This window comes from Thamnophis sirtalis, unplaced genomic scaffold, assembly GCF_051295495.1.
Source record: "Thamnophis sirtalis isolate CommonGarterSnake01/CBP01778 unplaced genomic scaffold, rThaSir2_p1.2 scaffold_7, whole genome shotgun sequence".
In the NCBI taxonomy this organism is placed as follows: domain Eukaryota; kingdom Metazoa; phylum Chordata; class Lepidosauria; order Squamata; family Natricidae; genus Thamnophis; species Thamnophis sirtalis.
In genome coordinates, this window is record NW_028261387.1 from 46,922,985 (window position 1) to 46,938,917 (window position 15,933).

General features: G+C 39.3%; 1 protein-coding gene across 1 annotated transcript in view; it reads left to right on the forward strand.

Moving 5' to 3' along the window:
• The window catches only part of ITPR3 (inositol 1,4,5-trisphosphate receptor type 3), a 135,498-nt gene that overhangs the window by 33,020 nt on the left and 86,545 nt on the right, over positions 1-15,933 (forward strand). Inside the window, exon 3 of the mRNA XM_087719927.1 lies at positions 8,057-8,178. Within this exon, the coding sequence (XP_087576053.1) occupies positions 8,057-8,178 (122 nt within the window). The remainder of the gene's footprint in view (positions 1-8,056; positions 8,179-15,933) is intronic.

Consider the following 15,933-nt stretch of genomic DNA (forward strand, 5'->3'; position numbering starts at 1 on the left):
CTACTCCCATTTGGCACACTATTTCGCTACCCCTTCCTTGACTCAATATTTGGTAATGATTTCCCATTCAGAGTCGCTGAATCTGAAGTCTGTCTTTAGCTATTGGCTGCCTTGTGTCTTGATCCAAACGGAAAGTGGGATGAGTCACCAGAAGGGTAGGGCAACATTTGGCCTGTAAAAGAGTGTGTTAATGGGCAAACCAACCACACAACCACAAACAAGCTGAATCTCTGCACTTCTTTTCCTAAAAGCCCTATTTTCTAGTTCTTCTGTGTCTAAGTGTGGTAATTCAATTTTCTCTCTGTACTGGCATCCTCCCCCAAGTGAAATTCTCTTCCAAACTTTACAGAAAGCTTTTTCAACCATTCAGCATGGAAAGGATTTGCCTGTTTACTAACGATGGTCCTGTCCTGTAGTACCTGTGCTTCGAAAATTCTTGTTCCTGTTCTTTTCCCTCCTCTCACGTTTTTAGGAATGCCTTTGTAATATTATAATTACTATTAAATCTAGTTTAGAACCTAGATTTCATTATAGCCTTCATATACTGTTCTTGGCCAGTAACAGAATGACTGGCGAATTCTGGGAAATATGGTCCCAGTCAGTGGTGGGTTGCTAATCCCGTTCCAACCGGTTCGGTTGGAACGGGGCCGGCGGCGTCCTTGTGCACGCTCGCAGTTCACACATGTGTCTTAGCGCCTACGCGATGCTCCAGCTGCTCGTGGAGAATCGCGCAGGCGCTGTATGTGCCATCCAGCTGCTCGCGGAGAATTGCCCAGGTGCTGTATGTGTCCTGCGCCTGCGTGGAAGCGCAGAAGCCTTCAAAGACCAGTAAGGAGCGCGGGCAGGTGGGTGGGCCCTTTGCCGTTCCCGGAAGTTACTTACTTCCAGGTTCGCCGAGCAACCGGTTCGCGGGGACCGCCGCGAACCGGTTGAAACCCACCCCTGGTCCCAGTACATCTAAAGGCTACCAAACTATGGTAATGGTAACGATTTAGGTATTTGTTTCTTAAATGGGGATTTATATATCTTCTTTTTAATGCAGTTGAATGTAGTTGCATGCTTATGATCGCTGTGCTGTGTTCTTTGTGCTCTTGCACTCTGCAGCTTCTGAAGTATAGAAATCGCACATGTATCTTCCTTCTAGGACAGTTTAAATACGTTTTCCAAACTCCTGTTTAAATTAATTTACAATTAATGTATCTGTAGTACATTGAAAATTAATTCTATCAGTATCAGCTTTCTTTCTGCTTTGGTTTCCCTATTATTTGCATTCTTTCTCTGTTAAATAGAATTCTACATTTTAGGAAAAAGGAAAGCCTGAAAAAGAAAATGGCGGGGAAAAAAAAGCATAACCTAAATTCTTTTGAAACACATATATTGTGACCTATTGTTCAAAAAGGAGAGATAGTATCTATTCCAAGGGAGGTATGCATTCTGAAACACTGTAGATAAATCTGGTGGAATGAAAATATCTTCCAACTAATTGCAGGTTCAAGCAGGATGTAACAAACACTGCACTGTTGAATTTTTTTTCTGTTATCATTTGATCTAGATCCGTCCATTTGTTTTTGAATGTAGTTCTAAAGCTGTAAATGATTTGTGAAATTAAAAACATTTTTCTTTTTTGCATTTGATGTGGAAAGCAAGGCAGTCCTGCAGTTGGCAGGAAGAAGGGGTCATCCTATTTTTATATGTATGTATGTCTGCCTTATTCCCCTAGGTATGTCTTTACATCCTCTCTTGTTTCTTCCTTGTTGGGAACATACACAAAAAATCATAGTAGAAAAAAACCCCCAGATGTTGGAATTGAATTTTTTCAGGTGCTTCCAACTTTTCTGCATGGATATATGACATTAGCTATAGTGTAGGTTTTTGAAACAGAATTAATATTGCAATTATAGAAGGCTAGCAACATTAGGATATATCTGCAGATTTTTAAGCTTTACCACTCTTGGATTCAGCGCAGTGACCTCCAACCTTTTGGGTACCAGGGACCGGTTCCATGGAGAGAGGTTTTTCTGCAGACTGGAGGTGGGGTGGTTTCACATGCTGCCTGCCTCCCGCAGATGGGGCTCCACTTGTTTCTGCGGACCAGTGCCGGTCCATGGACTGGTCCCAGTACATCTACACCCCTGATTTAGCAAATTGACCCTGAAATCAATGCATTAAGGCTCAAGTGCTTTTTCTCTTCTTGAAATTGTCAGATTCAGTGGAAATAATTTTAGATTATTACAGTCAAACTAATTAAAATAGCATTGCATTAAAAAGGAAATGATGATCCTTCTAACTTAGAAAACATCATTTTATTAAAAGCTACCGGAATGAGGAAGAAATAAGAGGTATGTTCTCCACACAGAAATTTTTTTTGGGTATAGATTACCGGTAAGTCACCAAACACTGAAACTTTAGGATAGAGATATTAAAATCAGTAGAACATAATTCCAGATTTGGGGATTTATTGGAGGCCTATTTAGTTATACCCATTGGAGATTCTTAGGTTTAAATACTTGGAACAATCAGTTTCACTTAAAAATACTCTTTTTTTCTATTTAGCAGCTGTACCCAAAATGAGGACACCTATTGTGGGCCATTTAAGAATACAATTCGACATTTACTTTAACCTTCTCCTCACTTCACATGGTCTTGGGAAGCATTAGGTTTGGGATGAATCTAGCTGACAACATGCTTTATGTATTTTATGAGAGCTGACCAACGAAGTAGGTATCGACTAATATTAGTATTTTATGACAATGTTAAGGAGTAGTTTAGTTTAGATCCTGGCATTTCTGACACAGAAATGTCTTCCTCTTCTAAGGCAACTGATAGCTTGAAACCCCAACTAGGTTCATCAAAGCCTTTATTTTTAAACATGTATATTGTGACTCATGGAAATGCGTCTTAGGGTGACGTACATTCTTATAACTTTTTATTGCAAAATATACAGCCTAATCACAGCTTCTGGGTGAGAACTGATTGCATATTTCTAGAGAAGCAGACGTCTTCAATGAAATATGCTTTTACGATGTACACATGCAAGAGCTCATATCTCTTGCAGCAACTGCTGAAACCAGTGAGGAAAAATAGATTTCAGTTATAAAGTATCTGAACTTGGCCAGGACAACAAAAGCTGGCAAGTTCCTGTTCCCTCTCACTCTTAACTTTCCCCACGGCTTTTTCAATATGGCAGAGCCTTATGTTTGAACATGTTGGAAGAAAACAAGGATAGTGTTCAAGTCCTGTTCTTTGCTAAATGGGTATTTTAATGGTTGGTTGTGAACTGAACAAACAATTTTATTGCAGAGCAGAATGGCACCCCCTTCCCCATTGTTGCATGCCTTATACTGTTATATATGTATAATGGTATAAGAAGACAATGGATTCCATGATCAGTTTTGTTCATAAACTCCATCCATAATCTCAGCAGTATCTAGCAGAATCAACAATGGGAGGATGACATTCTTTTAGTAAAGTATTCATACTTCTGTCTTGCCTTGTTTTTCAGCCCTCAGGGAAGGACCAAAATACGAAGTCAATGAATCACCGCTAGAACTTAACCCTATAAATGATGCTCATGAAAATGCCCACACATATTCCTTCAGTATTTTTGGTTTAGGAAAAAAGTGGGAGGACCATTGAATTAAACAGCACTCAATCTCCGTAACCTTGTGTTCTTTGTGGACTTTTTAATTACCTTCTGTTTCCTTTCTTCTTTGTTTCTATATTTAAATTGAGGTTTAAATAAAGGTTTCTACTATGAATTCTATACATTTTGTTTAGAAACTATTTTCTTCCTTTTGTCTGATTTTGAGCAAATTGGAAATTGAGGGAGCTAGGCATCCAATTTGCTTTCAGGTAACTAGAGGAGGAAAGTAGAGAAAAGTGCAAAATATACATTGATCCTTATTAACAATGGATACATGATATGGGATCTCTAAGTTATTGCCTTGGGAGATATTGAGGAGGGATGTAGCTTTATCAAAGCCCAATCAATCTATTCTCTAGTTTCATTAAGTAGGAAACTCATATATTTACCTCCATTGGCAGGACTCTTTTTTATGCTTTACTTTAACTTAATGATCTAATAAACTTCTTTAGGAGAAGCCTAATATTATTTTCTTCTCCCCGGCATCTGGTTTTCAGTATTGAGGGATTTGGGAAATGAATATTTAATTGTATTTGAATATGTTCTGTCAGCATGAAGTAATTTGGAAACATAGTTTGACCAGATCTGTGTTGCTAGCAGAAGTGAACCTGGGTTCTACCACAGAGACAAAGAACTGGCTAAGAACTTTTTCTGCAAGGGTATAATGATCCATGGGGCTTACGTGCCATGGGGCTTTCCCACAGGACAAAGAATCTTGTGAAACAAGATGTAAAAATGGCTCCCCTCCAGAACCAGTGAGAGCTGTTTTTTGGCGGCTTATTATTCCTCCTCTAGATAAATAATTGATTACGTGCTTGCCAGCAGTTTGGGATGCGATCCAAGACTGGAAATGATTTTCTTTTTGTATCAGAAGTGTCTGGATTGCAATGAGTGACATCAAGAGCTTTGATCTCATCTTCTTGAGAACAAGCTTTCCAAAGCTGACTGGAATTAGTGCTGAGTTGCTGTATGGCTCAGTGATTTTCACAAGTTGTATGTAGATGCGGAATGCTACGAAATTTGATTCAACTCTGGGCAGGGTTGAGTCTAAAGTTTTTTCTCCATGGCGTTGTCTCACTTATAAATGTGCAGGGGCTGTTACTTCTTGTTCTTTCTACATGGTTCTGTTTGAAAAGTGCTTTGCCCCACCTTCAAGCATTCTTTCCCAGGAAACAGGGAACTTTTGAAAAAACAGCAAGGTATTTTTCAAAGAGGAAAAAAGTTAATATCTTAATATCTTTCAAATTGAATAAGCAATACTGTATAACCATGTTGACCAGAGATGTGTGGGAGAATACAGTAGTCAAAATTCACTGAAACTATACTTCATTAGGTCCAGAGGTGATATTCAGCAGGTTCCGAGCAGTTCTGGAAAACCAGTAGCAGAAATTTTGAGTAGTTCAGAGAACTGGTAAATACCTCTGACTGGCCCCGCCCGCATTTATTCTCTGCCTCCCGAGTCCCAGCGGATCGGGAGGAAATGGGGATTTTGCAGTAACTTTCCCTGGAGTGGGGAGGGAATGGAGATTTTACAATATCCTTTCCCTGTCACGCCCACCAACCCACGCCCACAGAACTGGTAGTAAAAAAAATTGAATTCTACCACTGACTAGGTCCATGTTTTGTATTAGTGACAAGGTTTTTTTCAACTCTTCCTCAAGCAGGATAGCCATTGCCTCTGGAAAATATGGGGTTTCCCCCACCTTCATTTAAAGATAGTCTCCTGAAAAATATTTGAGCCTTCCTTTTTTCTAATGTATGAATATATTCTTCCTTTCACGGGAGATGAAACATTTTTTTTTAAGGTAGAAGAGAAATTTTCTTGGCCGAGTTTTACAGCTGTCTGCAAATGTGTTGATGGCATTTTTGGCAGTGGGGGCATTGGAGTTTCTCTTTTGGTATGAAGATGAAGAAGAATTGCATGGGGTCCATTTTTCCTGATATACAGTATACCCTAGCATTCACATTTCTGTTTTCTGGTGAAGAGGCATTGGGCCCTTGCTTAGGAGGAAGAAGAAAAAACAACAACACTTGTCAGGAAAGGATTCAAGATCATGAGATAAAAGGGTGGAAAGAGGATAGGGAAGTGATGGTATCAGTTGGCCATACTGTGGCTAATCAAGTGGCCTGCCTGCAATCCCTTAAGTTCCTCTCCCGTCTGTTAGAGGAAGTGCCTTGTTGCCAGTATTAAAGTAGGATTCAATCTTGTCAGCTCTGGAATGCATGCATACATGGGAGAGCTGGCTCTCCAAAATTATTTTCTGAACCCCAAGCATAGATCTGGCACTTTCACTGCTGTAATGTATCACTCTGTAATGGACAGTATGAGGAAGGTACCGGTATATTTTGTAGGCATGTGCTGCATTTGTTTCCCTTCCTCCCAAATAAATGCAGGCTGACATTTCAATAGCAATTTTATCTATCTTCTGTATTTCTGATATGTATTTCATGTCAGGGAAAAGGTATGAAGAATTAGTCTAACTTCATATTAGAAGGATTCTACCATTTGTCATTGCCTGACAGCTATGGGTGCAATGTCATTGAAAATTGGTCCACAGTTGTAAAATATGTATGAGAATCTGTTTTCTTATAAACAGTATAAGCTATAGATGAGTTGGCATTTATGATTATCTGCTCAGTGACAAATGTCATAAATGTCCTCTCACACACACATTGTATATACATAAACATACATAAAAGCTGTTGTTTTGAGTTATGTTCAGCTCCAGGTGACTACGCAGATCTGCCAGTGTAGTTTTCTTAGCAACAATACAAAGTAATTTTTCATTGCCTTCTTCTATATTGTGTACACACACACACACACTCTCTCTCTCTCTCTCTCTCTCTCTCTCTCTCTCTCTCTCTCTCACACACACACACACACACACACACACACACACACACACACACACACACAAGGTTTCCATCTAACCCAGTGTTTCTCAACCTTGGCGACTTTAAGTCCTATGGACTTCGACTCTCAGAATCCCCCAGCCAGCTGGCTGGGGAATTCTGGGAGTTGAAGTCCACAGGACTTAAAGTCGCCAAGGTTGAGAAACACTGATCTAACTTAAGAGTATTATAGTCTCCCATCTAATTATTAACTACATGTAGTCCTAGACTTACAACCATTGCTACCGTTCAAAGTTACAGTCATGCTGAACAAGTGACTTGCAACCAGCCCTTGCACTTAATGACCATTGCAGTGTCCTTCTGATCAGATGATAAGAATTCGGGTGCTTGGCAACCAGAATATATTTATGATGGATGTAGTGTCTGAAAGTCATGTGATCAATATTTGCAAATTTCCCATGGCTTTCGAACAAGCAAAGTAAATGGCGGGGAAGCTCGATTTACCTAACAATCACATGATTCACGTAATGATTCACAATCACATGATTTATGACCACAATGAAAGGTCATAAAATTGGGCATGATTCATCTAATGACCGCATCACTTACCAATGGAAGTTTCACCTCCAACTATGGTCCTAAGTCAAAGATTACCTGTCAGTTTGACTGTGCTCAGTTTTCTAAGTTCAAATATGCCTTGCTAGTTGTGCCATCTGCTGTGACAATGTATGCCCAGTTCTTAGATAATTTGTATTCTCACATAGCTGTTTTGCACTTGAGTGGGGAAACTCGACTAACTTTGGTGGTTATATTTACATTTTAAAAGGCTTTTTCTCCTATATAGGGTTTTATTTCTAGATTTGTATCATATGTATAAGATTGGTATGGTTAAGTTAGGTTTAGGTTTTTTTTTAGGTTTATTGGATTTATATGTCGCTCTTCTCCCAAGGACTCAGGGCAGCGTACAACATAAAAGAAAACACATATTACAAAAATTAAAAGGGACATTAAATAAAGTATCCCAAAAAAAATCCAATTGATATTTACAATAAAAATTTAAAAATTAAATTAAAATTAACAACCAAATTAATCCTATATTTTATTCTATTCAGGCCAGGCTGGCTTGCTAGAAAAGCCAACTTTTTAGGGCACGTCGGAAGGACCGGAGGTTGGGGATTATGCGAAGCTCCGGGGGCAGCTCATTTCAGAGGGAAGGCACTCCCACAGAGAAGGCTCTCCCCCTGGGGGTTGCTACCTGACACCGTCTGGCCGATGGCACCCTGAGGAGGCCAACTCTGTGGGATCGCACTGGACGGTGGGATGCTACTGGTGGCAGTAGGTGGTCTGCAGGTATCCTGGGCCTAAGCCATGGAGCGCTTTAAAGGTCATAATTAATACCTTGAATCACGCCTGGAAGACAACCGGCAACCAATTATACCAATCTTATAAGAATGGTATCTTTATTCATATAAGGGTACAGTACAACTTAGTAATAAACATGAAATAAATTATGGTATTAGAACAATCACTTTCTAATTCCTTGGCTTCTTCTCATTGCAGATTGTCTCTTCAGAGTATGTCCCATGAACCGCTATTCTGCTCAAAAGCAATACTGGAAAGCCAAGCAAACAAAGCAGGACAAGGACAAAATAGCTGATGTAGTACTATTGCAGAAACTTCAGGTATGGTAGGCTCCCAAACCATCTTCTAATAGTCATGTTTATTTTGATCAAACAACTGGTTCCTCTCCTTCGTCTTTGCTAAAGTGTGCTTCCCTGAACTGGACACCATGTTTTAGGCACAATCTGACCAACACAGAACAAGAGACAGGACAATGTACTGCTATTGATATAGCCTAGAATTGCATTTGCTTATTTGCCATTTCCACTGTGATTACCTTGTGATCCACAAAGACATTAAGGTCCTTTTTTCATGTATTGCAGTCCATTTCTCTTACCCAAATAATGGATTTTACCTCTACCCTTGTTGACCTATATTTTGATGGCTTCTCCTGTTATTCCACTTGGTCAAGATCATTCTGAATCATAATACCTTATTTTCCTACTATGTGTTGTCTATACATTTTATGATCCTATTTTACCAATATATTGAACAGAAGCCTTAAAATTGCACTCAGTGGCCTGCTATTCAGAACTTTCCTTGCTTGAGTTGGAGACATTCATGTGTGCTTATTTCATATAAATGGTCAACCATTTAGTCATCATCAGTAGTTCAGATTTTGCTGTCTGATGTAGTAGAATATTAAAGGAGAGTTTGTAAAATATTTTATTGAAGTAAAGCTACACCTTGTCCGTCACAAGGCCAGGTAATTTTTTTTAAAAATCACTTGGTTTGGCATTATTCTTTCTTGATAGCCCAATGCTGGTTCCAGTCAAGCAATACATTCTTTTTATATACCTATAAATTGATTACTTAATAATCTTTTCTCTGAATATTGCCTTGCTTCTTTGTCAAGTTGTCAGGTCTGTAGTTATTTGGGTCTTCTTTCTACCACTTTTTGTACAGAGGAACAGTAATTACCCTTCTCTAGTCCTCTAGAACTGTGCTTAATCCTTGTGCTTTCTCAAATTTCAGAACAAGAGTATCTGAAATGATATCTACAAGTTCTTGAAGATTTAAAGTTGGTCATAATAGCTAAAGCCTACCTAACCATCTTTTTATTTCCTTGAGGTTGCCAGTCTCTCTAAGAGGAATTGTTCTGCTTAGGTCCCCTTGAAGACAGTTTCCTTTTCAGAAAAGATGAATGCAAGATAGGAAATATGGAGTTTTCCCCTGTCGTCTGTTACTATACCACTATCTTCTAACGGGCGGGCCCAATCATTCATTTTTCTTCCAACCATTCATTTTTCTTCCTTTTACTATTGACATAGCGAAAAAAGCTCTTTTTTCCTTTTCTTTTGTGAGCTCCCTTATGAGCCTAAATTTATTTATGCTTTAGTCTTTCTAATCTAGCTATTTGCTGCTAAATATTTGTTGGTATGCAACATTGGTGGTTACAAGCATCCTGTATCTCTTGCATGTGTATCTTTTAAGTTTCAGTTAAATGGAAAGTTCCTTATGCATTCACAGTGGTTTGCTAAATTGCCCCGAGTCTTACTCTAGCAAGATTAAAGTGGAGTACCCTACTAGGGTAAATTCAAGGATTCTTTGGTTTTAAGAGTGGAAAATAGTGAATACATAAGCTTCACTCTGTTGGAACACCTCCACAATTTCCTGTAGAGTGCTGAGAGGAGCCTCTGCGGCAGTGAAAGATTTCTAGCCAGCTATTGTTGGGAGAGACCTCTGTACAGAAACTTCATCTGATTTTTATAAGTGATGAAGGAGGCTAACAGGAAAGGTTAGAGAGAAAGAGTGGAGAAGGCTCAAGGTGAAATAAAATGTTTGATCAAGGCAAATCATATCTCCTCTTTGTCCCAGTGAAGAAAATTATGTCACCTCCATGATTAGAAGCAAAGCAAATCTAAGCCAACTCCCCAAGCACAGGCTTCTTATCTAGGGCAATCTTTCCCAACCAATCATGGTCAGGAGTTTTGGAATGCAGCTCCACATATCTGCAAGGTTGGTGAGGATTGATTTATGATTGTTTGCTCTACTCTTCCTGTGTCTTTCACACATAAACATTTAGTCGGTGGAGTTTTTCCTCTGTGTGAAGTGGAAGAGAGTGTTCTATTTCAATGTGTTAGTTTGCTTTTAAGGCACTGGATTGGAAAGAAGGAGGCGGAGGAAAATCTTTAGTGTATAATGCCACATTTCCTGTTATATATTCTTGACTGAATGAACGCGAACTAAAAGTACACAAATTCATTTCCAGAGCCACAGGGGTTCTTTTTAGAAACCCAGGCTTTCTAATAGGCGAAACCTGGCTCAAAAATGGTAAATGTGAGAAGGACCTTGGAGTTTTAGTGGACGATCACTTAAACATGAGTCAGCAGTGTGCGACGGCAGCCAAAACAGCTAATACAATCCTTGGTTGTATAAACAGAGACATAGAATCAAAATCACATGAAGTATTAGTATCACTTTATAAAGCCTTAGTAAGACCACACCTGGAATACTGCATTCAGTTTTGGTCATCACATTACAAAAAAGATGTTGAGACTTTGAAAAAAGTGCAGAGAAGAGCAACTAAGATGATTAAAAGGCTGCAGACAAAAACATATGAAGAACAGTTGCAGGATTTGGGTTTGGTTATTCTAGGGAAAAGAAGGACTAGGGGGAACATGATAGCAGTGTTCCAGTATTTGAGAGGCTGCCACAAAGAGGAGGGGGTCAACTTATTTTCCAAAGCTCCAGAGGCCGGGACAAGAAACAGTGGATGAAAACTAAGGAGAGAAGCAACCTGGAATTAAGGAGAAACTTCCTAATAGTGAGGATAAATAACCACTGGAACAGCTTGCCTTCAATCATTGAAGGGGACAGGGGAAAACTTCAACCATCACTGGAGGTTTTTAAGAAGGGACTGGACAATCACTTGTCTGAAATGGTATAGGACCATGATGGCGAACCTATGGCATGCGTGCTGAAAGTGGCATGCAGAGCCATCTCTCTGGGCATGCCAGCCATCACCCATTGCTTTTCTTGATTCTGGTGCATATGTCTTTGCATGCATGGGAGTGCCAGAAACCAGAAGATCAGTTCCCTGGCGCACATGCTTGAAACCAGAAGCTCAATGTGTGCCGGGGAACTTCTCTTCTGGTTTCTGAAGTTCCTGCGTGTGCCAGTGGTGGGTTCCGAATCACGTTCCAACTGGTACGGTTAGAACGGGCCCAGCGTCGCCCATACGGATGCATGCGGCACACGCGTGCGGCACACGCATGTGTCATACCTGCCAGCGATACCTCTGCAATCCTCTGTGATGCTCCAGCTGCTCGGCGGAAGCGCCGAAGACTTTAAAGGACAGGTAAGGAGCTCAGGAGGGCGGGTGGGCCCTCTGGAGCACCATACTGGAACGGTACCTGGTGCTCCGGGCAGGATCTGGTACCAGCACTGGTATAGGATCCCCTGCTTGAGCAGGGGGCTGGACTAGAAGACCTCTAAGGTCCCTTCCAGCCCTAATCTGATTCAAAATAACTAATTTATGCTTGTGGAATGAATGCTGTCTTGACTAAGCAAATGCTTGCATTTCCTATCTTTGTTCAATAGTTTATAGTAAAATTCACTTGCCTCTCTTTTTTCTGTATTTTTGTCAGAGCACCTTTTGCAATGCAGGTAATATATTAATTAATATATTCAATATAACAAAAACACCAATTGCATTGAAAGGGCACACATTAATATGCAAATATTGGAAATATAATGATAATTATTTCCTTGGGAAGGAAAAACTATTAAGGTCATAATGTAAAGTGTCTTTTCTTACTTAACCTATTGTATTTAGCACATGCATATGCCATCATGTGCTTCATCATAAGAAAGAAAAAAAATGCATATCCAACAGAAAAAAAAATCTGACAGAAAAATTGTAACTATGCCTTAGTATGGAACTGGAATTTCACAGGAGCATTTGACGAAGCATCAGAAAACATTTTTCTCCCTTTTCAAATTAGGCTGACTACTGCTTTTCAATCAGAGGAAATAAATTTCCAAAAATAAATAACGGAAAATAGAATAAAACAAATGAATAAAAGAATGGAAAAACTAAAGTATGTTGAAACCTTTGAGACTGGAACCATCAGAGGTAGTCTTAAAATGTTGACTAGTGCATATTTACTCAGAAATAACTCTCACTGGTTTCAATTGGACGTATCTCTAGACAATTTGATCTCTAGACTCCCCAAATTTGGTGACACGAAGATGAACATTTTTGAAAGGTCTTGGGTTAAGGAAGGCATCTGCATTTCATTTTGGTGCTATGGATGAAGTAGTTGACCAACCATACATTATCAAGCATCATAGGGACATGTTTGCTAAGTTCCATTAGCATTATCACAGAATTGGTCTCTTGACAACTATTCTACTTTGTGCTTTCGAATGCTAAGAAAAGGACCCTTTTCCTGAGCTTCTGTTATGAGTTCATCACAGGTTTTTCTTTTCCATTTTGCACGTGCTCCATGTAATACCCTACCAGGGTCTTTTCTGCCCTGGAAGACAAGTAATACATTCTGGTTTAGGAATGCTTTGAGGACGAGATGAGAAACAGACCGAGTTTGGTTATATTGAATTCCTGGCTTCCCTGCTTTATTGTTCACTAATTGTTCCTATAATTAGTGAAATGTCTACAGTAAATACCACTTGACATGCATTTAATGTGCTTCTACTAGTAATGCTGAGTGAAAAGCTGCAGGCCCATCCCTAGGTAATGGACATCTAATTATTTTAGATTTCTGGTTTCTGAGATTTCACGAAACATTTTCATGAGCTAGACACTTGCAAGCAAAAGGAAAATGAAGTATAAGAAATACTGAATTTAATCTGTGTTTATTTTTAATTATATTTATGAACCACAGGAAGCGAAACCCTTAAAAATAAAATTAGACTGAACTATAGAAAAGAGTAAACATTAGGCCACTCCTGAGACATTAGTTGTGTTTCTGATCCTTTACTGTTGTGTACTAAGGTCCGTTTCACTATCTGCTCCTTCCCATACATCCTGTTCTCTCTCCAAGCCTTATAACCTCAGGGTTTATTTGCTTATTTTTCTTACCATTCCTTTTGCCGCCCTTATTTCTCTGAAACGAATTTCTGCCCCAAGCTGTGCGTGATCTGCTTTCATTTGCCAGACTGAAAAATCCAGTCAAATATTAATCCATTGTTTGCCAACATTACTATTTAGTTGAAAAAAAAAAGGCTTGGTAGCCGGTTTTAAAAAGAGCTTTGGATTACCAGTGAAGCAACCTTAAAAAAGAACTTCTGCCAGGATGGTTTTGTGGTTTAAAGGCCAACCTGGAAGATTGTTTTATGCCACTGGTTTTGAAGTGCCTGACTCATGGCTAATGGCGATTTCTTCACGTCTCACAAGGTTTCTATTTCCTTCTGGATTGGCTCAGAAATCCCCCAGCACCAGTTCTGTATTGCTTAATGGGCACTGACTTAAATGAAAGTCTCTTGTTACTTTTGTTGCACTGGTTCTGCTGCGGTTCACACACATGAGAAATGAACCTCCTTCATTATAAGTATGTGATTGAGATAGATGATTTCTATGGAAATAAGCCATGCATGGTTCTGTCTGAATACCTTGGTAATTTTCATGGACTTGGGAAACATTTAGCTTTTATTTAAAAGAGCTAGATGTGAAAAAACATATTCACAGCTCTTGAAAGCAGTGGCCTTATGTCCTTCTATATTTGATGGACTTCTGAAGTTTTAGCTTTTATTTTTTGAGAAAGAGCTTCTTCTTTACTTCCACTTTTATCACTTCAGGTATCGAGGGGAGGAAAAAGAGCTAGATGTGAAAAACATATTCACAGTTTATGAAAGCAATGGCCTCATTCTCTCCTGCTTTTATTCACTAATATGTTTCTAAAGATCTAGCATTTCTAGAACCCAATTTAAGCAGCTATTAATAGTAGAGCTAATGCCCAATTAAAAAAATAATAATTCAATCATTAATAATATAGTTTGATGCATGTCTATGGACCTGTCCTGCTTTTATATGTAAAGATAAAATAAATTGGAACAAGCATGTAATCTTGGTGTTAGAATGATGAAATTATGTAGTACATGAAACTATGAAGTATCTTTTTCTTTCATATGCTGCTTATTTCATAGGCATATATAGGTGTTAAATATAATTGATTTTTTTAAAAAAAGTGCTTAAGTAATCAGGGCAAGTGTGAGCTACCTGCAATCTGTAGCCCATGTACCCTCCATCTGAGGAAATTTGGTGGAAAAATAATTCATGTTTGTTAATACTATCTTCCTCCTCCATCCAAAAATAAAGATTGAAGTGGACATGTTTAACATCTGCAAGGCAAAATGCGTCAGCTTCTAGCCTATCCTATCTGCTCCATTGCCACATGCAGCAAAGGAACAGACACTTTCAGCCTTGCCTACTTGATAGCTTCTTCATATCTACCAACATGCCTTCAATGGCTTTCAGAGAAGACCTGCATCTGAAAAAGATTCTTTGCTCCTGAATTAGGAGTGCCTTTTCAATTGTAACTCCTGCTGTAACCCAGAAGCCCTTCTGATAGTAGAGCCCAGATTTGATTCTAGCCCAGGAATTTCTCAAGTGGACTCCTGTGAAGAATTTCTTTCTTTCTTTCTTTCTTTCTTTCTTTCTTTCTTTCTTTCTTTCTTTCTTTCTTTCTTTCTTTCTTTCTTTCTTTCTTTCTTTCTTTCTTTCTTTCTTTTTCTTTCTTTTTGTATGACTGCCCATTCCACCAAATAACAACTACATACAATACAGGTAATCCTTGACGTATGAGCCCATTTAGGAGACAATTGAGCCCCAAATTTCTGTTGCTAAGTGAGATAGTTATTAAGTGAATTTTGTCCCATTTTATGACCTTTCTCCCACAGTTGTTAAGTGAATCACTACAGTTGTTAAGTTAGTAGCAAGGCTGTTAAGTCAATTTGGCTTCCCTATTGACTTTTCTTGTCAGAAAATTGCAAAAGGGGATCACATGACTGTGGGCCACTGTGACTGTCATAAATATGAATCAGTGGGCAAGCATCTGAATTTTGATCATGTGATCATGGGGATGCTGCAGCAATTGTAAATGTGAAAAATTGTGAAAAAGCTACTTTTTCAGTGCTGTTGCAACTTTGAACGATCACTAAATGAACTGTTGTAAATCGAGGACTACTATAAAATAGTAATATAAAAAACAATTAGCAAATCCAGGAAAAGAGAGATCAGCAGATATTAACCTCAATGGAGCTACCTCAGGAATAGAATAGAATATACTTTATTTGTATGCCGCCCTTTTCCCTGAGGGGACTCAGGGCGGCTCACAATTCAGGGGGAGGGAAGGACAAAACAAGTTACACACATGAAGACAATACATCGTTAAAAGTGCAACAATCATACTATTCGGGTGGGGTTGAAGTCTTTAGGCCCAGGCCTGTCGGGACAGCCAGGTTTTAAGGGCTATGCGGAAGGTCCGGAGGGTGGTGAGGGTACGAATCTCCACGGGGAGTTCGTTCCATAGGGTCGGAGCAGCCACCGAGAAGGCTCTCCTCCGGGTAGTTGCCAGTCGGCATTGACCGGCTGATGGAATTCGGAGGAGGCCTAATCCAGTGTTTTTCAACCACTGTGCCGCGGCACACTAGTGTGCCGTGACATAGTATAAGGTGTACCGTGGGAAAATTACTTTATATATAGTCAATATAGGCACAGAGTTAAATTTTTTTAACATTTTCTAATGGTGGTGTACCTCGTGATTTTTTTCATGAAAAAAGTGTGCCTTTGCACAAAAAAGGTTGAAAAACACTGGCCTAATCTATGGGATCTTATTGGCCTAGTGGAGGTAATT